This window comes from Hippichthys cyanospilos, chromosome 22 (assembly GCF_059441005.1).
Source record: "Hippichthys cyanospilos isolate Australia breed blue-spotted pipefish chromosome 22, RoL_Hcya_1.0, whole genome shotgun sequence".
NCBI lineage: Eukaryota > Metazoa > Chordata > Actinopteri > Syngnathiformes > Syngnathidae > Hippichthys > Hippichthys cyanospilos.
Genome location: NC_142390.1, coordinates 7,634,484 through 7,650,467, shown reverse-complemented (window position 1 = coordinate 7,650,467; position 15,984 = coordinate 7,634,484). Strand labels below are relative to the sequence as shown.

The 15,984-nt window shown below is 41.3% G+C and overlaps 1 protein-coding gene and 1 long non-coding RNA gene across 6 annotated transcripts in view; one reads left to right on the top strand and one right to left on the bottom strand.

Annotated features, from left to right (window-relative positions):
- The first annotated feature begins 83 nt into the window (after window positions 1-83).
- Window positions 84-15,984, top strand: part of anks1b (ankyrin repeat and sterile alpha motif domain containing 1B) — a 71,021-nt gene continuing 55,120 nt past the window's right edge. Inside the window, exons 1-3 of one of the 5 annotated variants that reach the window (XM_088405808.1) lie at window positions 84-117; window positions 481-1,015; window positions 15,705-15,785. In XM_088405808.1, coding sequence (XP_088261934.1) covers window positions 879-1,015; window positions 15,705-15,785 — 218 coding nt within the window. In that variant the 5' untranslated portion in view covers window positions 84-117; window positions 481-878. The remainder of the gene's footprint in view (window positions 118-480; window positions 1,016-15,704; window positions 15,786-15,984) is intronic. The other 4 variants (XM_088405804.1, XM_088405803.1, XM_088405807.1 and 1 more) reach the window with 4 other exon arrangements.
- Window positions 299-1,495, bottom strand: LOC148405740 (uncharacterized). The gene is made up of 2 exons (XR_015864108.1): window positions 1,129-1,495; window positions 299-1,041 (listed from the first exon to the last, which is right to left on the bottom strand). It is a non-coding gene; the product is annotated as an uncharacterized LOC148405740 (long non-coding RNA).

Below are 15,984 nucleotides of genomic sequence, written 5' to 3'. Positions count from 1 at the left end.
GAAGAAGATGGACCGCGCATGTCAAACACGATTCTTTACCGTTTGAAACCCGAAAAACTACAGGATAGTGATTCCCGAGGACAGACGTTTCCCATCCATCCGTGGGTTATGTTCAAGGTACGAATAAGAAGAATAGTTTGCTTAGAGTCATTTGACGCGTTTATATATGGGAAACAGTTTCAATGTAGTACGCTCCCCTAAATAAAAGGAAAAACAATAACTGAAATAATAGATATGGTAACATCTTGTCAATTTCTCTCCACTTGGTGCTGAAATATACTCAAATAAGAGCATCAAAGGCGGAAAAAAGTCTTTATGTATCGTTTGTGATCGTTTGTTGTTAGCCTGACGTTTTATTTTGTAGATGACGTAGTGTGGACAACGGACACGCTTTCACGTCCGCATGGCGTTTTATTTTGTTAGCGCAAACCGGAACTTGTGTACTTGCCGCTCATGAGCTTGACACGTGTCTGCACTCAGGGGGCACCGGCCAGTGCGGAAGGTTCGGCGAAGAGCGAAAGGAGGAAGACCGGCTTCGGAAGCCTCTTTCCGGGGTGGGCGCACACGCTTTCACCCCCAGTCTGTCGCCAGCTGGAAAAGAGGCGGCACCAGAGTGGAGGCTCGCTCGGGGGAAGGAGGCTAAGCACTTTGTGTCTGGACGGCGGGTCCCCGGGAGGAGGCACCGGAGCTCCGAGTCTGGATGAACGGGGAGTACCGTGCATGGTGGGGGCGACGCGCTCTGCAGCATCCGGGCGGGAGCACCAGCAGCATGCCCCCGCGGTGAAGCGAGCGTAAACAGAGGAGCCAACGCGGCTCGATTTCATGGGCGATTGCGGTCCTCGCTGGCCCGGCGTCGTCGTGCAGCACTCGCCTCCGGGATGGGGAAGGAGCAAGAGCTGCTGGAGGCCGCCCGCACCGGGAACGTGGCCGTGGTGGGGAAGCTGCTGAGTGGTAAGAAGGGCTTGCTGGGCTCCGGTTCCGGCTCTGCTTCCATTCCTCTTCCCAACCTGCTGAGGTAAGCTCACCATGGGCGATTCATGCCTTTGAATCAAAGAGTGCTTCTTTATATTTGTTTGCTGGCATCATTCCTTTACAATAGTCTTTTTAGTACAAACGAAAAACACTTACTTTGATGCCTTGAGGCGAACAATGAACTCTACCTGAACTAGAACCACAGAGACCGCTCAGGTGATTCGTTGTCTCCTCCTACTCCTGCTGGGGACAGGTGATTAGGGAGATCAAAGCAGGAGGGTGGGGGGCCTCGGGTTAAGTTGAAACCTCTTCTGTCCACCTCCAACAATCTTTTGAACCTTCTAATGACCATTCTACTGAAGATAGATTGCTTGATAGTCAGTAATCATCAGGCAAATAGAAGTGGTTGTCGCGTGTGTTTCAATAAGGAACTTGTACTTTTGCTCTTTGGAAAGACATAACGGAAGAACGTAATTAAATGAGATGAAAACAATTTGTGCTAGCTCGATAGACTGCGACCGTCGCGAAAATGGAGAAGCCCAATGCCTTAAGATGCTACCAGAGAAATGGCTTGTGCGTTCTGTAAAGAGAAAATAATTTTAAAGTGTTTTTGAAGTAGCACTGACGCTCTTTGTAAAGAGGAAATAAATAATCAAACGAAATGTAAATCATTTGCGCTTCATTAGTGTTTCAATTCAGTTGATCGAGCCGCTTCATCTGTTGTGCTCACCTTGGCCACCAGAGGGCGGTCATGCAGACACAAATGAATGTTTTCGCAACAGTAATACAGTAAGATGTAATCATATTTTGTCAACATCAACCTAAAAATAAATACCGGTCGGGACCAAGCTATTATTCCAAAAATGATCTATACAAAGCCAGCCAGTTAAGCCAGCATGAGCATTGTATGGGCCAAATTGTTATCAAAACACGATGTATACATTTATATATACATAGTCCTCTTTTATTGATTTTGACTTCAATTTTAAACTTCAACTCCACTTTGCGGAAAAAATTAGACAGGCTGATGGCTTTCATTTGGGAAAAAAAAAATCCCAAATCGCCTAATTTTTTTCTCATAGTGCAACCGTGGGAACTGAAGGTTTGTTGCCTGCGGCTGTGTAGTTCAGTGCATTTGCACCGTTGTAGCCGCAAGTGGGTGGCCTGTGTTGCTTCCCAGTCTTAAGGCTTCTCTACCGAGCAGCATTCCTGAGTCATGAGGTTCCAAAAGGCCACACGAAGACGAGGTGCGCACCATGACGTCGCTTACGAAATCCATACGTCGATGATGTCATGACACATTTCCTCTCAGCGATGACCGTAACTTTTTTCCCCATTCAAAAAGCACAAACTTTATACCTCTGCTCTCAAATTTCTGGTCGTAGTGTCTTTATTTTTCAAGCACCTCATTCATGCAAATGAGTCATGACGGCGTGCGGATGTTTGAGCCTCTTGCATTCCAGGGAAGCCCACTTTGGTAGCCTTTTTATTTTTTGTGATGCTCGGGCTCTTTCTCCTCCTCCTTTGCAAACAAACAAGCTTTAAGTGAGTCCCCAGAGAGGTCACGCTCTCACACTCCCGTTTGCCCATGTTTGTACTTTTTACTCACTGGGGGAAGGGCTATACTAGTGCTAATAACAAGGAAGAAGTATTTTACCTCCTGCGTCAGGCCCGTCTAATCTCCAGGCTGGCGACCCTGCGTAACATCACGCATTCCACGCGGCTTTCCTGATGGATGACGCCAGTAAACGAGAGCTGCTACGTCCTCCAGGCCTAACTAGATGGGAGTATGGGGATTTTTAAAAACATCAGTGAAGAAGTTGCTGCAAAGCGTCTGAGCAGCAACGTTAAGTACAGCTTGCTTTGAGTGGTGCGCCAGCCAATTTGGGGAGCAAACTAGTTAGGCCTAAAGTTGGACTAAAGTCAGTCAGCCAGACCTAATTCTATGTGCAGTATGGTGGCACCAAACAAGTTGTGTCTGAATTAATTAGACTCCCTACTACAAAACTCCATTAGCTAAATCTACGTGTGTATCAGCGGGTGGGATGGAACCTTTTTTTTTTTTTTTAATCCATTGGTTGGGTCTGTAGAGGTAAACTTGTTCGCAATCACCAGTGTAGCAACACACAGCAAGTTAAGCCTTTTTTTTTTCTTTTCTAATGTTGACAAGCATGTGAAGTTAAGGATATTGTTTTAATTCATAGTGCAACCTGTTTTGGCAGGAAACAAACTGTGCCTGAATTAATGTGCAACTGAAGTCCATCATCCAGACTTAATGAAGACACAGCATGACCCCCGTGACACCATTTTGGAAATTAAACTCTAACCATGGGCATCTTTTCATCTGGTTATAATAACACGCCTTTTCGAACCTTATTTGGATTTCCCAGAAGCCTTAGCTGATGGCGTCAAATGTTTAGTTGTTCTCTAACTAGCTGTGGCAATACATTTGAAATATGTGCTGGATTCATCGTTTCCTAAAATGAGACATCAAATATTCATCTGTTGCTGAACTGCTCTATGAAAAATGGACCATTAATCATTCACCCGACTGCACGTTGGTCTCCGAATGCTGAGAGTTGAGAATTTGCGCTAATGTTTTTGTAATGATGCGCTAAAATGACAAGACGGGCATGATAAATTGATATTGGGCTGAAGTGTCGGGTCGGGCCTTTAGGTCTGGCTTAAGCTTTTCAATGGCTAATTTAGTTAGATTCATAAAGTTTTCCATCTGAACGGGCTTTTATTGAAATTTGCCAACAATCACTAGGCTTAATGCACTGATTTTATAGTGGGGTTGTGATTAGTTCAGGTACACCTTGTTTACTGCCTAAATAGGCTGCTAGATCAAAATCCGTTGTTTTCTACTGATCCGCACAAGTAGCAGTTAGCGCAATTATTTAGGCGCTTGTTAGCCGCCTAAACGGGCTGCTGTGTGAATCAAACGCCATCTTTGTTTGCGTTTGTTAAAACGAAAGCTTGACTTAACTTTGTTATGACGCACTTGTTTATCCCCACGCCCTCGCCCACAGGTGTCGAACTCCAGTCCTCGAGGGCCGCTAACCCGCATTTTTGAACTTTCTCTCTCCGACACACCTGATTCAAATGGTCAGGATCATTTTCAAGTTCCTGCAGAGCTTGCTAATAAGCTAATCATTTGAATCAGGTGTGTCAGGGAGAGAAAATGGGAAAACATGCAGGATACCGGCCCTCAAGGACTGGAGTTTGACACCATTAGTTTGACACCCCTGGTCTAGGGCCTAGACCAGGGGTGTCAAACTAATTTTTATCGTGGGCCACATTGTAGGTATAGTTTCTGTCAGAGGGCCGGAATACATCTAAAAATAGTCTAAAAAAGTCAGTCATTGCTTACATTTTAACGTACCCCTGAATTTCTGTAAAATCCTGAAAATTTAGGACGTAAAAATAGAAAAACGTGTCTAATAAACGCAATTTTCGCTTATTTACATCCTTACCTAGTTTTGAAATCAGAGGCTGGTAAAAACTGTTCAAAAGATAGATCTGGAACGTATTTATTTATTTATTTATTTATTTATTTTTAAGACAACCTGCAAGTTTAGCTAGAAACTTGAAATCAAATCAGCATTTGGCGGGCCACATAAAATGATGTGGCGGGCCGGTTCTGGCCCCCGGGCCTTGAGTTTGACACATGTGCCCTAGACCATAGGTGTGGAACTCCAGTCCTCGAGGGCCGGCATCCTGCATGTTTTCCGGTTTTCTTTCCCCAACACACCTGATTCAAATGATTAGCTCATTAGCAAGCTCTGCGGGAGCTTCGAAATGATCCCAATCATTTGAATCAGGTGTTTTTGAGGGAAAAGGTTTGAAAACATGTAGGATACCGGCCCTCGAGGACTGGAGTTCCACACCTGTGCCCTAGACCCATCTATGTTACAGTGAAAATGCTTTTCTTAGCTCTGCTAACCATTTTTACACCAAATGCTTATTCACTTACACAGCATAGTCCTGTTGAGTATTTTCCCATCTTCTTTGCTTCCTGACTCAACGGGGAGACACTGGAGCTTCTGAGTAAGCATTCTTGAGGACCCCCGCGGGTTTCAGCCTACACGCCTAGCAGCTTTTTCTGCGTCTGTCATTTCTCGCCTGTCCTTCCAGCGTCCTACCTTTCATCTTCGCCTCCCTTTCAGTTCCACCCAGGTCTTGTTTGGGAGTCTCCACGCTTGTTATCCGACTAGGAGAAAACCAATTACCTTCCTGGGAATGGGCATCTTACAGATTTGTTCTTCTTCTTCTTCTGATTTTGCCATCCAGGCGAAACTTTCATGGTACCTTTGCCGCTAACGCTACGAGCGTTGTCTCGCTTTCGTAATGTGCCAGGCGACATCTTGCAAGTTTACATTCCACGTTAAGGCCTCACAGAACTGATTAGAACCAATAGTGTAGTATTTCCGAATGTTTCCGAAAGTTTGACGTTTCCTAAATTGTGAGTATCTGACTGGACGGATATGATGACCTGTTAATTGTTTTTCGGTAATGTTTCAGTAATGCTGTCATGTGTCTTGATCACATCTGGCTGGTGCATTTAAGTGCTGGGGTGGGGTGGTCATGTGTTTTCACTTGACTCAAGAGGCTCATATTTGCCAACAATCAATAATGTTCTTAGAACATTGGGGTTAAGCACGACTATTGTTCTGCTTAAATGGGCTGCTACCCGAGTGTTTCGATGCTACCGTTATTTATAGAATAATCATAATCAGCAACTTTGACTTACCGTATTTCCCGCACTATAAGGCGCACCTAAAAGCCTTATTTAAAAAAAAAAAAGCCAATGGTGCGCCTTATAATCCAGTGCGCCTTATATATGGATCAATACTGAGATTGGGATTGGTAGATGGGGAATGAACTGATAAAGTAAGTTTTACCTGTTTCTTTAGTGTGTTTACAGTTGAACAAGGTTGCTCATATTGACATTGAGTTATTATGCTATCGAGAGTTTAGTGTTATTATTTGAGCTATTATTGTTATTACTTTGAGTATTATTATATTGTGATTGCACTGGAGGAAAAGTTCCCTCATATAAATGTTGCACTACATGTTATACCTTGCTGTTGAAAGATAAACTGTGACGGAAATACTAATAAAATAAAACATAAGACAGTTGTTTATTCATTTTGGGAGTGAATGGAGTTGTCAGAAAGCTGGTTTGTAATCTACTAATAAAGTTTGACTGCTTCTACTGTTGCGCCTTATAATGCGGTGCGCCTTATACATAGAAAACGTTTTAAAATATCTCATTGGTTGAGGGTGCGCTTTATAATCCGGTGCGCCTTATAGTGCGGAAAATCCGGTAATTACAATGATCTGGTCGTCGCTACTGCGCACAGATCTCCTCAAGCTGTCATTGACAAATATGACCTCGTCACCAATGACTTAACTTCCTTCTTTTCTCTCATACAAGTGTAGCCTTAGCAGTTTTCTGTCGCCTGAAGGAGTCAAACTCGGCCTATTATCATATTCCTTGACATTAATCAGGAAGTTGAATTTTCTTAACAGTAGCTCAAGCCTGACTTTCCATTTTGAAAGTGAACAAGTGTAAAAAACCATCAGGTTGGCACACAAGAGGTGGCTGAGTCATTTAATTGCGTGTTGCCGTCCCGAAGGCCCCACGTCATTGTTAAGCGTGATTTACAACACGCACCTTGACTCATCATTCTTGCTACTTCCTGTTTCATTCAAATCCCTCCACCCCACAGCCGACCCCCGCCCCCTTCCCATCCCTCTGCCCTTTTCCATTCCCGCTGAGTCACTGTGTGGCCATTTGTGGCCGTCTGGCCCTGAGGGAGGTAAGAGTGAGGGGCAGCGAGGTCGGAGTCATGTGGATCTCCATTTGAATAAAGCTTACTTGACCTGATGGGAGGCCAGCGTTTCAATCGAGAGTTTGTACGGTATATGATGTGTTTCCTACGTATTTAGCATTTTCATTTGTCAACGTTATTTCCAAACCTCCGATAAAGCCACATAATGAGCTACATGCAAATGGTGGTTGTCAAACACATTTTTTTCTTGTTGTTTGGCAATGTTGCACTGTGTGTGTGTGTGTGTGTGTGCAGGCTAATGCTATGTAATTGGGGCAGGTTGCCTTGTGAGGACTTTTTTTTTTTTTGGCAAGCACACCTCCCATGGAGCTTTCCTTTTTTTTTGTGGGGGTGCTGCTTGCAGAAAAGCTTTTGGAGAACGCTTGAGAGATTTCACCGCAGGGCTTCACAGACGTCGTTGCGCTGTGAACGAGAGTTTGTATGTGTTTCTCCATGCCGAAAATTGCTTTTCTGTCTCGTGTTTGCGGAATAAGTTTGCGTCGACGACGTGAAAAGATTGTCTTGTCTTGTCGCCAACGTATTACTAGCGACGCTCGGTTGGACTCGAAAAGCTTTTGGAATGAAAACAAACAGGGCTGACATGTACTACACGGGTCAATTTCAACATAGGGATTCTGAAACCATCTAAAGCCTCAAATTACCAAATTTCCTCGATTTTGCAGATGGTTGCTAACTGTTGCTCAGCTCGACGTGTCCAACGTGAGATCTTGCTCTTTTCACCACTCTTTTTGGGTCTTGAGTCCCCTTTGAGTCACCGCTTCTGTGTCCAGAGTAGGTGCGACTAAAAAAATGAGAAGCTGAGAGTGTTTGCCCGTTTAAATCTGTTTGCATTTGTTCAGTCATTAAAAATGGCCTTTTCCAATTTTTCTACACAAATAGTAAATGGAGAAACATGATAAACAAGCGTTTTGGAGGTTTCGAGTTCTTTGGTTATCAAGTTCTTTGGTTATCAGAGACTCCTTAAATTAGGTGTGTTGGTGACGTGAAAGATCTAAAACACAAGATGGATGAGTTTGACAGCGGTGATGTAAACCAGTAGTTCTCAAATTGTGAAAGAACTTCATGGGGTGTGAGAGGGTTTCTGTAGGTATCAGCAAATCAGATAGAATATTTTTTAATGTGTGACCATAATCTTTTTATATTAAAAGCAAATTAATTGGAATTTGAGTGAGGCAACATTTTACAAAATTTGTGTTTTAGTGACTCCTTTGTAAAATGTTATATGCCTTTGTTTTTTACAATTTTGTACAAATAGAATATTTTTTAATGTGTGACCATAATATTTTTATATTAAGAGCAAATTAATTGGAAGTTGAGAGAGGCAACATTTTGCACAATGTGTTTTCGTGGAAGTTGAGTGAGGCAACATTTTTCAAAATTTGTGTTTTAGTGACTCCTTTGTAAAATGTTATATGCCTTTGTTTTGTGCAATTTTGTACAGATAGAATATTTTTCAATGTGTGACCATAATCTTTTTATATTAAGAGCAAATTAATTGGAAGTTGAGCGAGGCAACATTTTGCAAAATTTGTGTTTTAGTGGAAGTTGAGTGAGGCAACATTTTACAAAATTTGTGTTTTAGTGACTCCTTTGTAAAATGTTAAATGCATTTGTTTTGTACAATTTTGTGCAGATAGAATATTTTTTAATGTGTGACCATAATCTTTTTATATTAAGAGCAAATTAATTTGAAGTTGAGAGAGGCAACATTTTACAAAATTTGTGTTTTAGTGACTCCTTTGTAAAATGTTATATGCCTTTGTTTTGTACAATTTTGTACAGATAGAATATTTTTTAACGTGTGACCATAAGCTTTTTATATTAAGAGCAAATTAATTGGAAGTTGAGAGAGGCAACATTTTGCACAATTTGTGTTTTCGTGACTCCTTTGTAAAATGTTGTATGCCTTTGTTTTTTACAATTTTGTACAGATAGAATATTTTTTAACGTGTGACCATAATCTTTTTATATTAAGAGCAAATTAATTGGAAGTTGAGAGAGGCAACATTTTTTCAAAATTTGTGTTTTAGTGACTCCTTTGTAAAATGTTATATGCCTTTGTTTTGTGCAATTTTGTACAGATAGAATATTTTTCAATGTGTGACCATAATCTTTTTATATTAAGAGCAAATTAATTGGAAGTTGAGAGGCAACATTTTGCACAATTTGTGTTTTCGTGACTCCTTTGTAAAATGTTATATGCCTTTGTTTTGTACAATTTTTTACAGATAGAATATTTTTTAATGTGTGACCATAAGCTTTTTATATTAAGAGCAAATTAATTGGAAGTTGAGAGAGGCGACATTTTGCAAAATTTGTGTTTTCGTGACTCCTTTGTAAAATGTTATATGCAATTTTGTACAGATGTGAATCACCACGAGTGATGCAATTTTCAGGCTGACAAGCCAGAATGAAGTAATGATAACATTGCGTAATCGACATTCTGTAGTAGCGGAATAAAATACCCCAAGAGGTACCAGTAGAATTTTTTTACGTGTGTAATTGGACACAGATGACACAGCAATCTGTCTTTTTTCCCATCCAAAATCGCTTTGTTTGGGGGAAAAAACAATTCACACGGGGTATATCTTTGAAAGGAAGTTGCGAACCACTGATGTAAAACAAGAACGTTTGGCTAGCAGCCGAGCGGTTTCAAACAGCAACCGTGGCAGCCCGCCGGCGCCACCTGCGCCTCCATCTCGCCGACAAGACGGCAACATATGCCAGATCGCCGCCGCCATATTTTTCGCCTCCCGTCCGAGCGTCATGCCGTTCCGTCGCCGCGTTCCCCCCCTGCTGACTCGACACGGGCTCTCGCCGGCGTGGATTCGAATCACGTGCTCCATATGAACTGGGTCATATACTTGGCGGTGCGGGCGTTAGCGTCCATATGTTCCTGCATCTTTCATGAGCCTCGCCGTTCGTGCCTGAGCTCCGCTGAAGTCTTCCTGGCCTCGGCAGGCCCCTCTCCTCCATTCCCTCCCTTCCTATTCTTGTTAATTGGAAAGGGCAGCTTGCGAGCTAGCGAGCAGGGACGGAGCCCCCGCGGGGGGGACGTCGCAGAGAAGCTGGTGGTGGGAACCAGGAAGTGACAAGGCCAAAGGGGGGAAATACCCCCGAGACGCTTGTTCATCAAGCGGCAAACTGGACAGTTTTGCACTCTCACTGCAATGGGCTAGCTGTAAAAACCACTGGGAACAATCCAAAAGAATCCACTTTTGGCAATGGCATGTCAGACATTTTCAATGCGTTTTGCTATTTTGTTCCTCAACATTTTCATTCGATCTTAGAGTGAGTTTTTAAGTTATGTTATTTCTCAAAAACATTTTTGTTCGATTTTCATATAGTTTTTTTTGTTTTTGAAGTGTACGATTTAAAAAAAAAAAATCATTTCTGTTACGATTTTCAAATGAATGTCATCCCTTCATTCGTCTGTGATGCACTGTAATAAATATAGAATTTTCCACACTATAAGGCGCACCTAAAAGCCTTAATTTTTTTAAAAAGCTGATGGTGCGCCTTATAATCAGCTGCGCCTTATATATGGATCAATATTGAGATTGGTAGATGGGGAATGAAGTGATGAAGTAAGCTTTACCTGTTTCTTTTGTGTGTTTACACTTGAACAAGGTTGCTCATATTGACATTGAGTTATTATGCTATTGAGAGTTTAGAGTTATTATTTGTGTTATTATTGTTATTACTTTGAGTATTACTATATTGCGATTGAAAAAGTTTTAAAATGTCATTAATTGAGGGTGCACCTTATAATCCAGTGCGCCTTATATATGGAAAACGTTTTAAAATATGTCATTAATTGAGTTTGTGCCTTATAATCAGGTGCGCCTTATAGTGTGGAAAATATGGTACCTTCTATATCAACACTGAAAGTATGGCCTTGACAGAATAAAACATTTCTGCTGTTAGCTCGAATATTGCTTTTATTTTATGTAGTATGTAGTATTTTACGTGTTTGTTTTATTTTATTTGTTCTTTAATGATAACTTTACACAGTTGGTTAGCTTGTTAACAGCCAGTCAACCTTAGATGCTCACAACATTATCAGTTCATTCAGTTTATCACATTAAGCTTTTTGGCACACAGTTATCTCTTAACTCTTTATCGGCGCGTTATCGGAAAAGTCAACCTCTAGAGTCCCAGTATATTTAGCATTTCACTCATCTTTCAAGGCCGGCAGAATATTGTGTGTTATGTCTATGTAAACATGGATGTTATCATATGTTAGATTGAGTTGCATTCCTTACTTACAATTACAAGCATGTAATATACGTTTTGTATGTATGGCTACACTGCCATCCGATGGTCAGAGTTATCACTACAGTGCTCAATTGGCATACTTGAGGAGAAATGTTTTAATTTTACAGTGGACCCCCGTGTTACAACGTCCCTGACGTACGTTATTTTCATGTTGTGACGTGGAATACCGAGTTTTTTCATCCCCTCTTTATGACATTTTCCCGCTTTTGCAACTGTCATGACCCTAGGGGCTTGGCTGTGTTTGTGTTGTTTCGTCTCCATCTGCAGGCGTTTTTAGGTAATTACACTTATTTTCAGTTGCCTTCCCCGCCACGCGTCACTACAATTCTGGTCTGCTATTGGTCGGCGTCTCCTCACTGAGATGCTGGTCTGCCTCACTTTCAAAATGGTGGGACGGTAAAGCGTTGTTCGATTGTGAATGGTTACAAAAGCGTATTTATAGTGCATTTTACTGCTTAATTCAAAGTTGAAAGGGTTAGCCATGGGTCCCAAGATTACTAGTGATGTTAAAGAGAGAAGTAAGAAGATGATTTATATGGAAACCACGCAGGAGATAACCCTTATTATAGAATAATAATAATAATAAATCCTTTCTATATTTTTTGTTTATGATGTTTTCTGATTGTATACATGCATTATATGTACGTAGTATTTACTATACTATTTTGGTGCCAATTTTTAATACGTATAATTTTGATGTTTTTACCTGGGGTTCTAAACGCATTAGCTATTTAACATAGGTTTGGATTGCCCGTCATACGGTGAATTCGCCTTACGAGCCCAACCGCGGACCGGATTCATCTCGTAACACGGGGCCCCGCTGTATTACTATTTTAAAGCATGAGAATTCTTGTCCATGGCACCGAAAGAGTTAAAGACCTTTTTCAGGGTGTGTGTTTGTGGGGGGGTGTACACATCACACCTCAATGAGATTTACCTCCACTGAGGGGCCTCCTAATGTCTTGATTCACGGCGTAACGTGACGCCGCTCCTTTTCGTCATCCCAGACTCGCTGGCGCAGCCGTCACGGCAATGCCTGATGCGCGCCGGGAGCCGTCGCGTGTCATCGCGGGCCATAAGTCACGCCAGACATTGTGTGCGTGTGTTGTTTATGCCCCGCCTTTTCTCCTTCCACACGCACTTGACTTTATAGCGCTGTCCCGTTGTGTATTTATAGTGAAGTGCAAGTTGGCGTTCACTTTCAGCACCACGGGTCGCCTCTTTAATTCGTCAGCTTTTCAGTTATGGCACGTAAAAAGAAAGATTCAAAAGGTCGCTTTTTTTAGGTGCTGAGCATTTGTCGCTGATTCATCCCAGGACGGCGGGTTGCCACGGCGACGCGCACCATCTGCGCCTGCTACGTTAGCGTGAGATAGCGAAGGCGTGGAGGCCCCTTCCATGCCTTATATAGACATTGTTCTTTGCTCGCCACTGGGCTTCTGCCAAACACCCATACGAGCGTACAAAATAACAACACAGCCGGACTATAGGCAAAAGTCTTTGGATATCGATGTATAATCACAATGTATTCATTTATTGCAATCTGTTTTGGAAACTTTTTGCCACAAGGGGCAGTATAAAGCCACCATGGATATACATGGCAGTAAATTACCGTATTTTCCGCACCATAAGGCACACCTAAAAGCCTTAATTTTTTTAAAAGCTGATGGTGCGCCTTTCAATCAAGTGCGCCTTATATATATGGATCGATATTGATATTGGGATTCGTGGATGGGGAATGAACTGATAAAGTAAGCTTTACCTGTTTCTTTTGTGTGTTAACAGTTGAACAAGGTTGGTTGTATTGAGAATGAGTTATTATGCTATTGAGAGTTTAGAGATATTATTTGACTATTACTATATTGTGATTGAAAAAGTTTTGAAATATGTCATTAATTGAGGGTGCGCCTTATAATCCAGTGCGCCTTATATATGGAAAACGTTTTGGGATATGTCATTAATTGATGGTGCCCCTTATAATCCGTTGCGCCTTATATATGGAAAAAGTTTTAGGATATGTCATTAATTGAGGGTGCCCCTTATAATCCGGTGCGCCTTATAATGCGGAAAATACGGTAGTTGTTTTTCACAAAGGGGAACGAATGTATGCTTGTGACTATTGTTATATTTTATGTAACATGATGTGTTTCTCCACCATTTGTGTTCAAATATCTTTTGCTTAAAGCGCTATAACTATTGTTGTAACTCTTTAGCCTATGGCGTTTTCCCTCGTGTGTTAGCATTAAGCTAGCAGGAAGCAAGGTTTTGTCGAAAACATTGCATTTGCCTCAAATTTCTTGTCATTATCTGCAGTTGAAAGTACAGGAAGCCGAACTGTAACGTCTGAAATGCTTGATTGTCATTAAATGCCTCAGTGTGCCGAGCATAACACGAGTTGCGCTCACATGACGGTGCTTATCCTCTTGTACAAGAATTTCAGATGTAATAATAACCACGTACAGAATGTACATTTCTAATTATACGTACAAATCTTTGTTTGACGCCACAGAGTTTGTACGCACGTAATCAGTGATCATTAAAAACTCCCAGAGGGGCGATATTGATCATTCGTGGTATACACTTACTATATGCTCCTACATGTGTGACCTCGTGAACCGCGACTCATACAAATGACTTCCTGTGACCTCATGACCTATTGGTACTTGTTAGCGATTTAACATACCTCGTGATTTCCTCTTCCTATTTTCTGCTCGAAAATTAGATTGGATGTTCATTCTTAAATGGACTTTTAGGCTGATGCTAATTCCCGAGATTTGGGGAAAAAACAAATCTCTGATTAATCCTTGGTTTAATTCTTAAAACACACCAAGTCATCTTATGTCACTTAACATGAAGTAATAAAGATATGAATTACAGACTGAACATAATTTATTATTTGAATGAGTATGTCTCATGTTGTAATGTGCAAATGTGGGAGAAAAAATTGGCTCAAGTCAGCAAAAAAAATGGCCGCTGGCCATTGTTTTTATGAACCAAACAGTAAAAGTACTTCATTTGTTTTCCAACAGGGACTCAATTCAAAAATGAATTTCACACTCATGCAAATCTCCATACCGGCTGCAAAGTAGAATATTCATGCCCCAAAGCATCATGGGAATTGAAAGTCTTTGTGGCGTTCGACATCAAAGGACAGCGCACGTGTGTGTGTTTCTCACCTGGCAGGTCAAAATCAGCAAGCTGTTCTTAATCAGCCACTGTCACTCCTGGCAACAGGAAATGAAGCAAGATCGCTTCCTGTTTGTTATTTGTGGTTTTCGCACCCTCACTCGCTCCACTTTAATTTTTCGTCGACACCTCCTGTTCTTTTTTAGAACAGAAGCTTTGATATTGGTTTTTGTGAAGAAGTTGGCAGCATATATAAAACTCTTGCCATTCTTTTTTTCCTTTTAATGACAAATACTCTTTCCCAAAATCCACCAACAGTTTTTCATGCAAGTCTCAAACATCATGTGCTCAAACCAGGACTATCTTAGATGTGAAAAGTTTGACCCTGACCTCCATATAAATAAGATGTGGTTACAACCATACATGTCTGTTTATCGGTTGTGTGTGTGTGTGTGTGTGTTTTTACAATGGATCAGCGTTATTAGGCAGCTCGACACCCACTTGATTAGGTACACCACATGCCACCAAAAACATTAACATATCAGATATTAGAAAGGTTTTTATACTGAATTAGCACTAAAATTATTAAATAAATAAAAACATATACCGTATTTTCCGCACTATAAGGCTCACCCTCAATTAATGACACATTTTAAAACTTTTTCATATATAAGGCGCACCGGATTATAAGGCGCAGCCTCATTTAATGACGTATTTTAAAACGTTTTCAATCACAATATAGTAATACTCAAAGTAATAACAATAATAACTCAAATAATAACTCGAAACAGCATAATAACTCAATGTCAATATGAGCAGGTAAAGCTTCATTTATCAATTCATTCCCCATCTACCAATCCCAAACTCAATATTGATCCACATATAAGGCACACTGGATTATAAGGCGCACTATCAGCTTTTTAAAAAAAATTAAGGCTTTTAGGTGCGCCTTATAGTGCGGAAAATATGGTAATACAGCTGACGCTAGCTGCAGACTGCTAACCTGAGCTCACCGCAGCCATCCCCAACACCCACGTGACTCACCAGAGAAATTTTAGTAGTTCCACCTGCTATATGTTCTATATGTGCTATATGTTATATGTATGCATACCTATGAAGAAATATACATTTTTGTCAGTGGATCGATAGATGTAAGTTTCTTATCTGATTGCGGCGGGTGGCAATATTCCAAATGCTTTTCGTCTGATTGATTAATTAGTTAAGTGAAGTCATGGCTTGTCAAGGTGCATTATGGGAAGGGAGACGTGTTGGCACCTTGCCTCTGGATAGTCCCCCTGATTAGTGAAACTAACAATCTGTACGTTACATTGAGGTCAGCTTTTTTTTTTTTTTTTTTTATGTCCAGAGCAGACACGCAAAATGTTGGTCCCTTTCTCTGCATGTGCTCCAATTCAGCTTCCGGTTTCTTCAAATCATTCATTTGGAAATAATTCATTTGTTTCTCGTCAGCATGTGGAAGGGCCTCAATGTCAACTGCGCCGACAGCTCGGGGTACACGCCGCTGCATCACGCCGCACTCAACGGACACAGGTACCACTCTCTCCCACCCACCTTTTGTATCAATCAATCATTCAATCAATCAAATTTTATTTGTATATTCCTGAATCACCGAAGTCTCAAAAGGGATTCACAGATGAAAACAGGTCATGTCGAGAGTTTTTTCCAAAAGAGAAGTCACAGCTCCCAGAAGGGGAAGGAAAAATTCTAAAATTCCAATTTGGGGAAAATC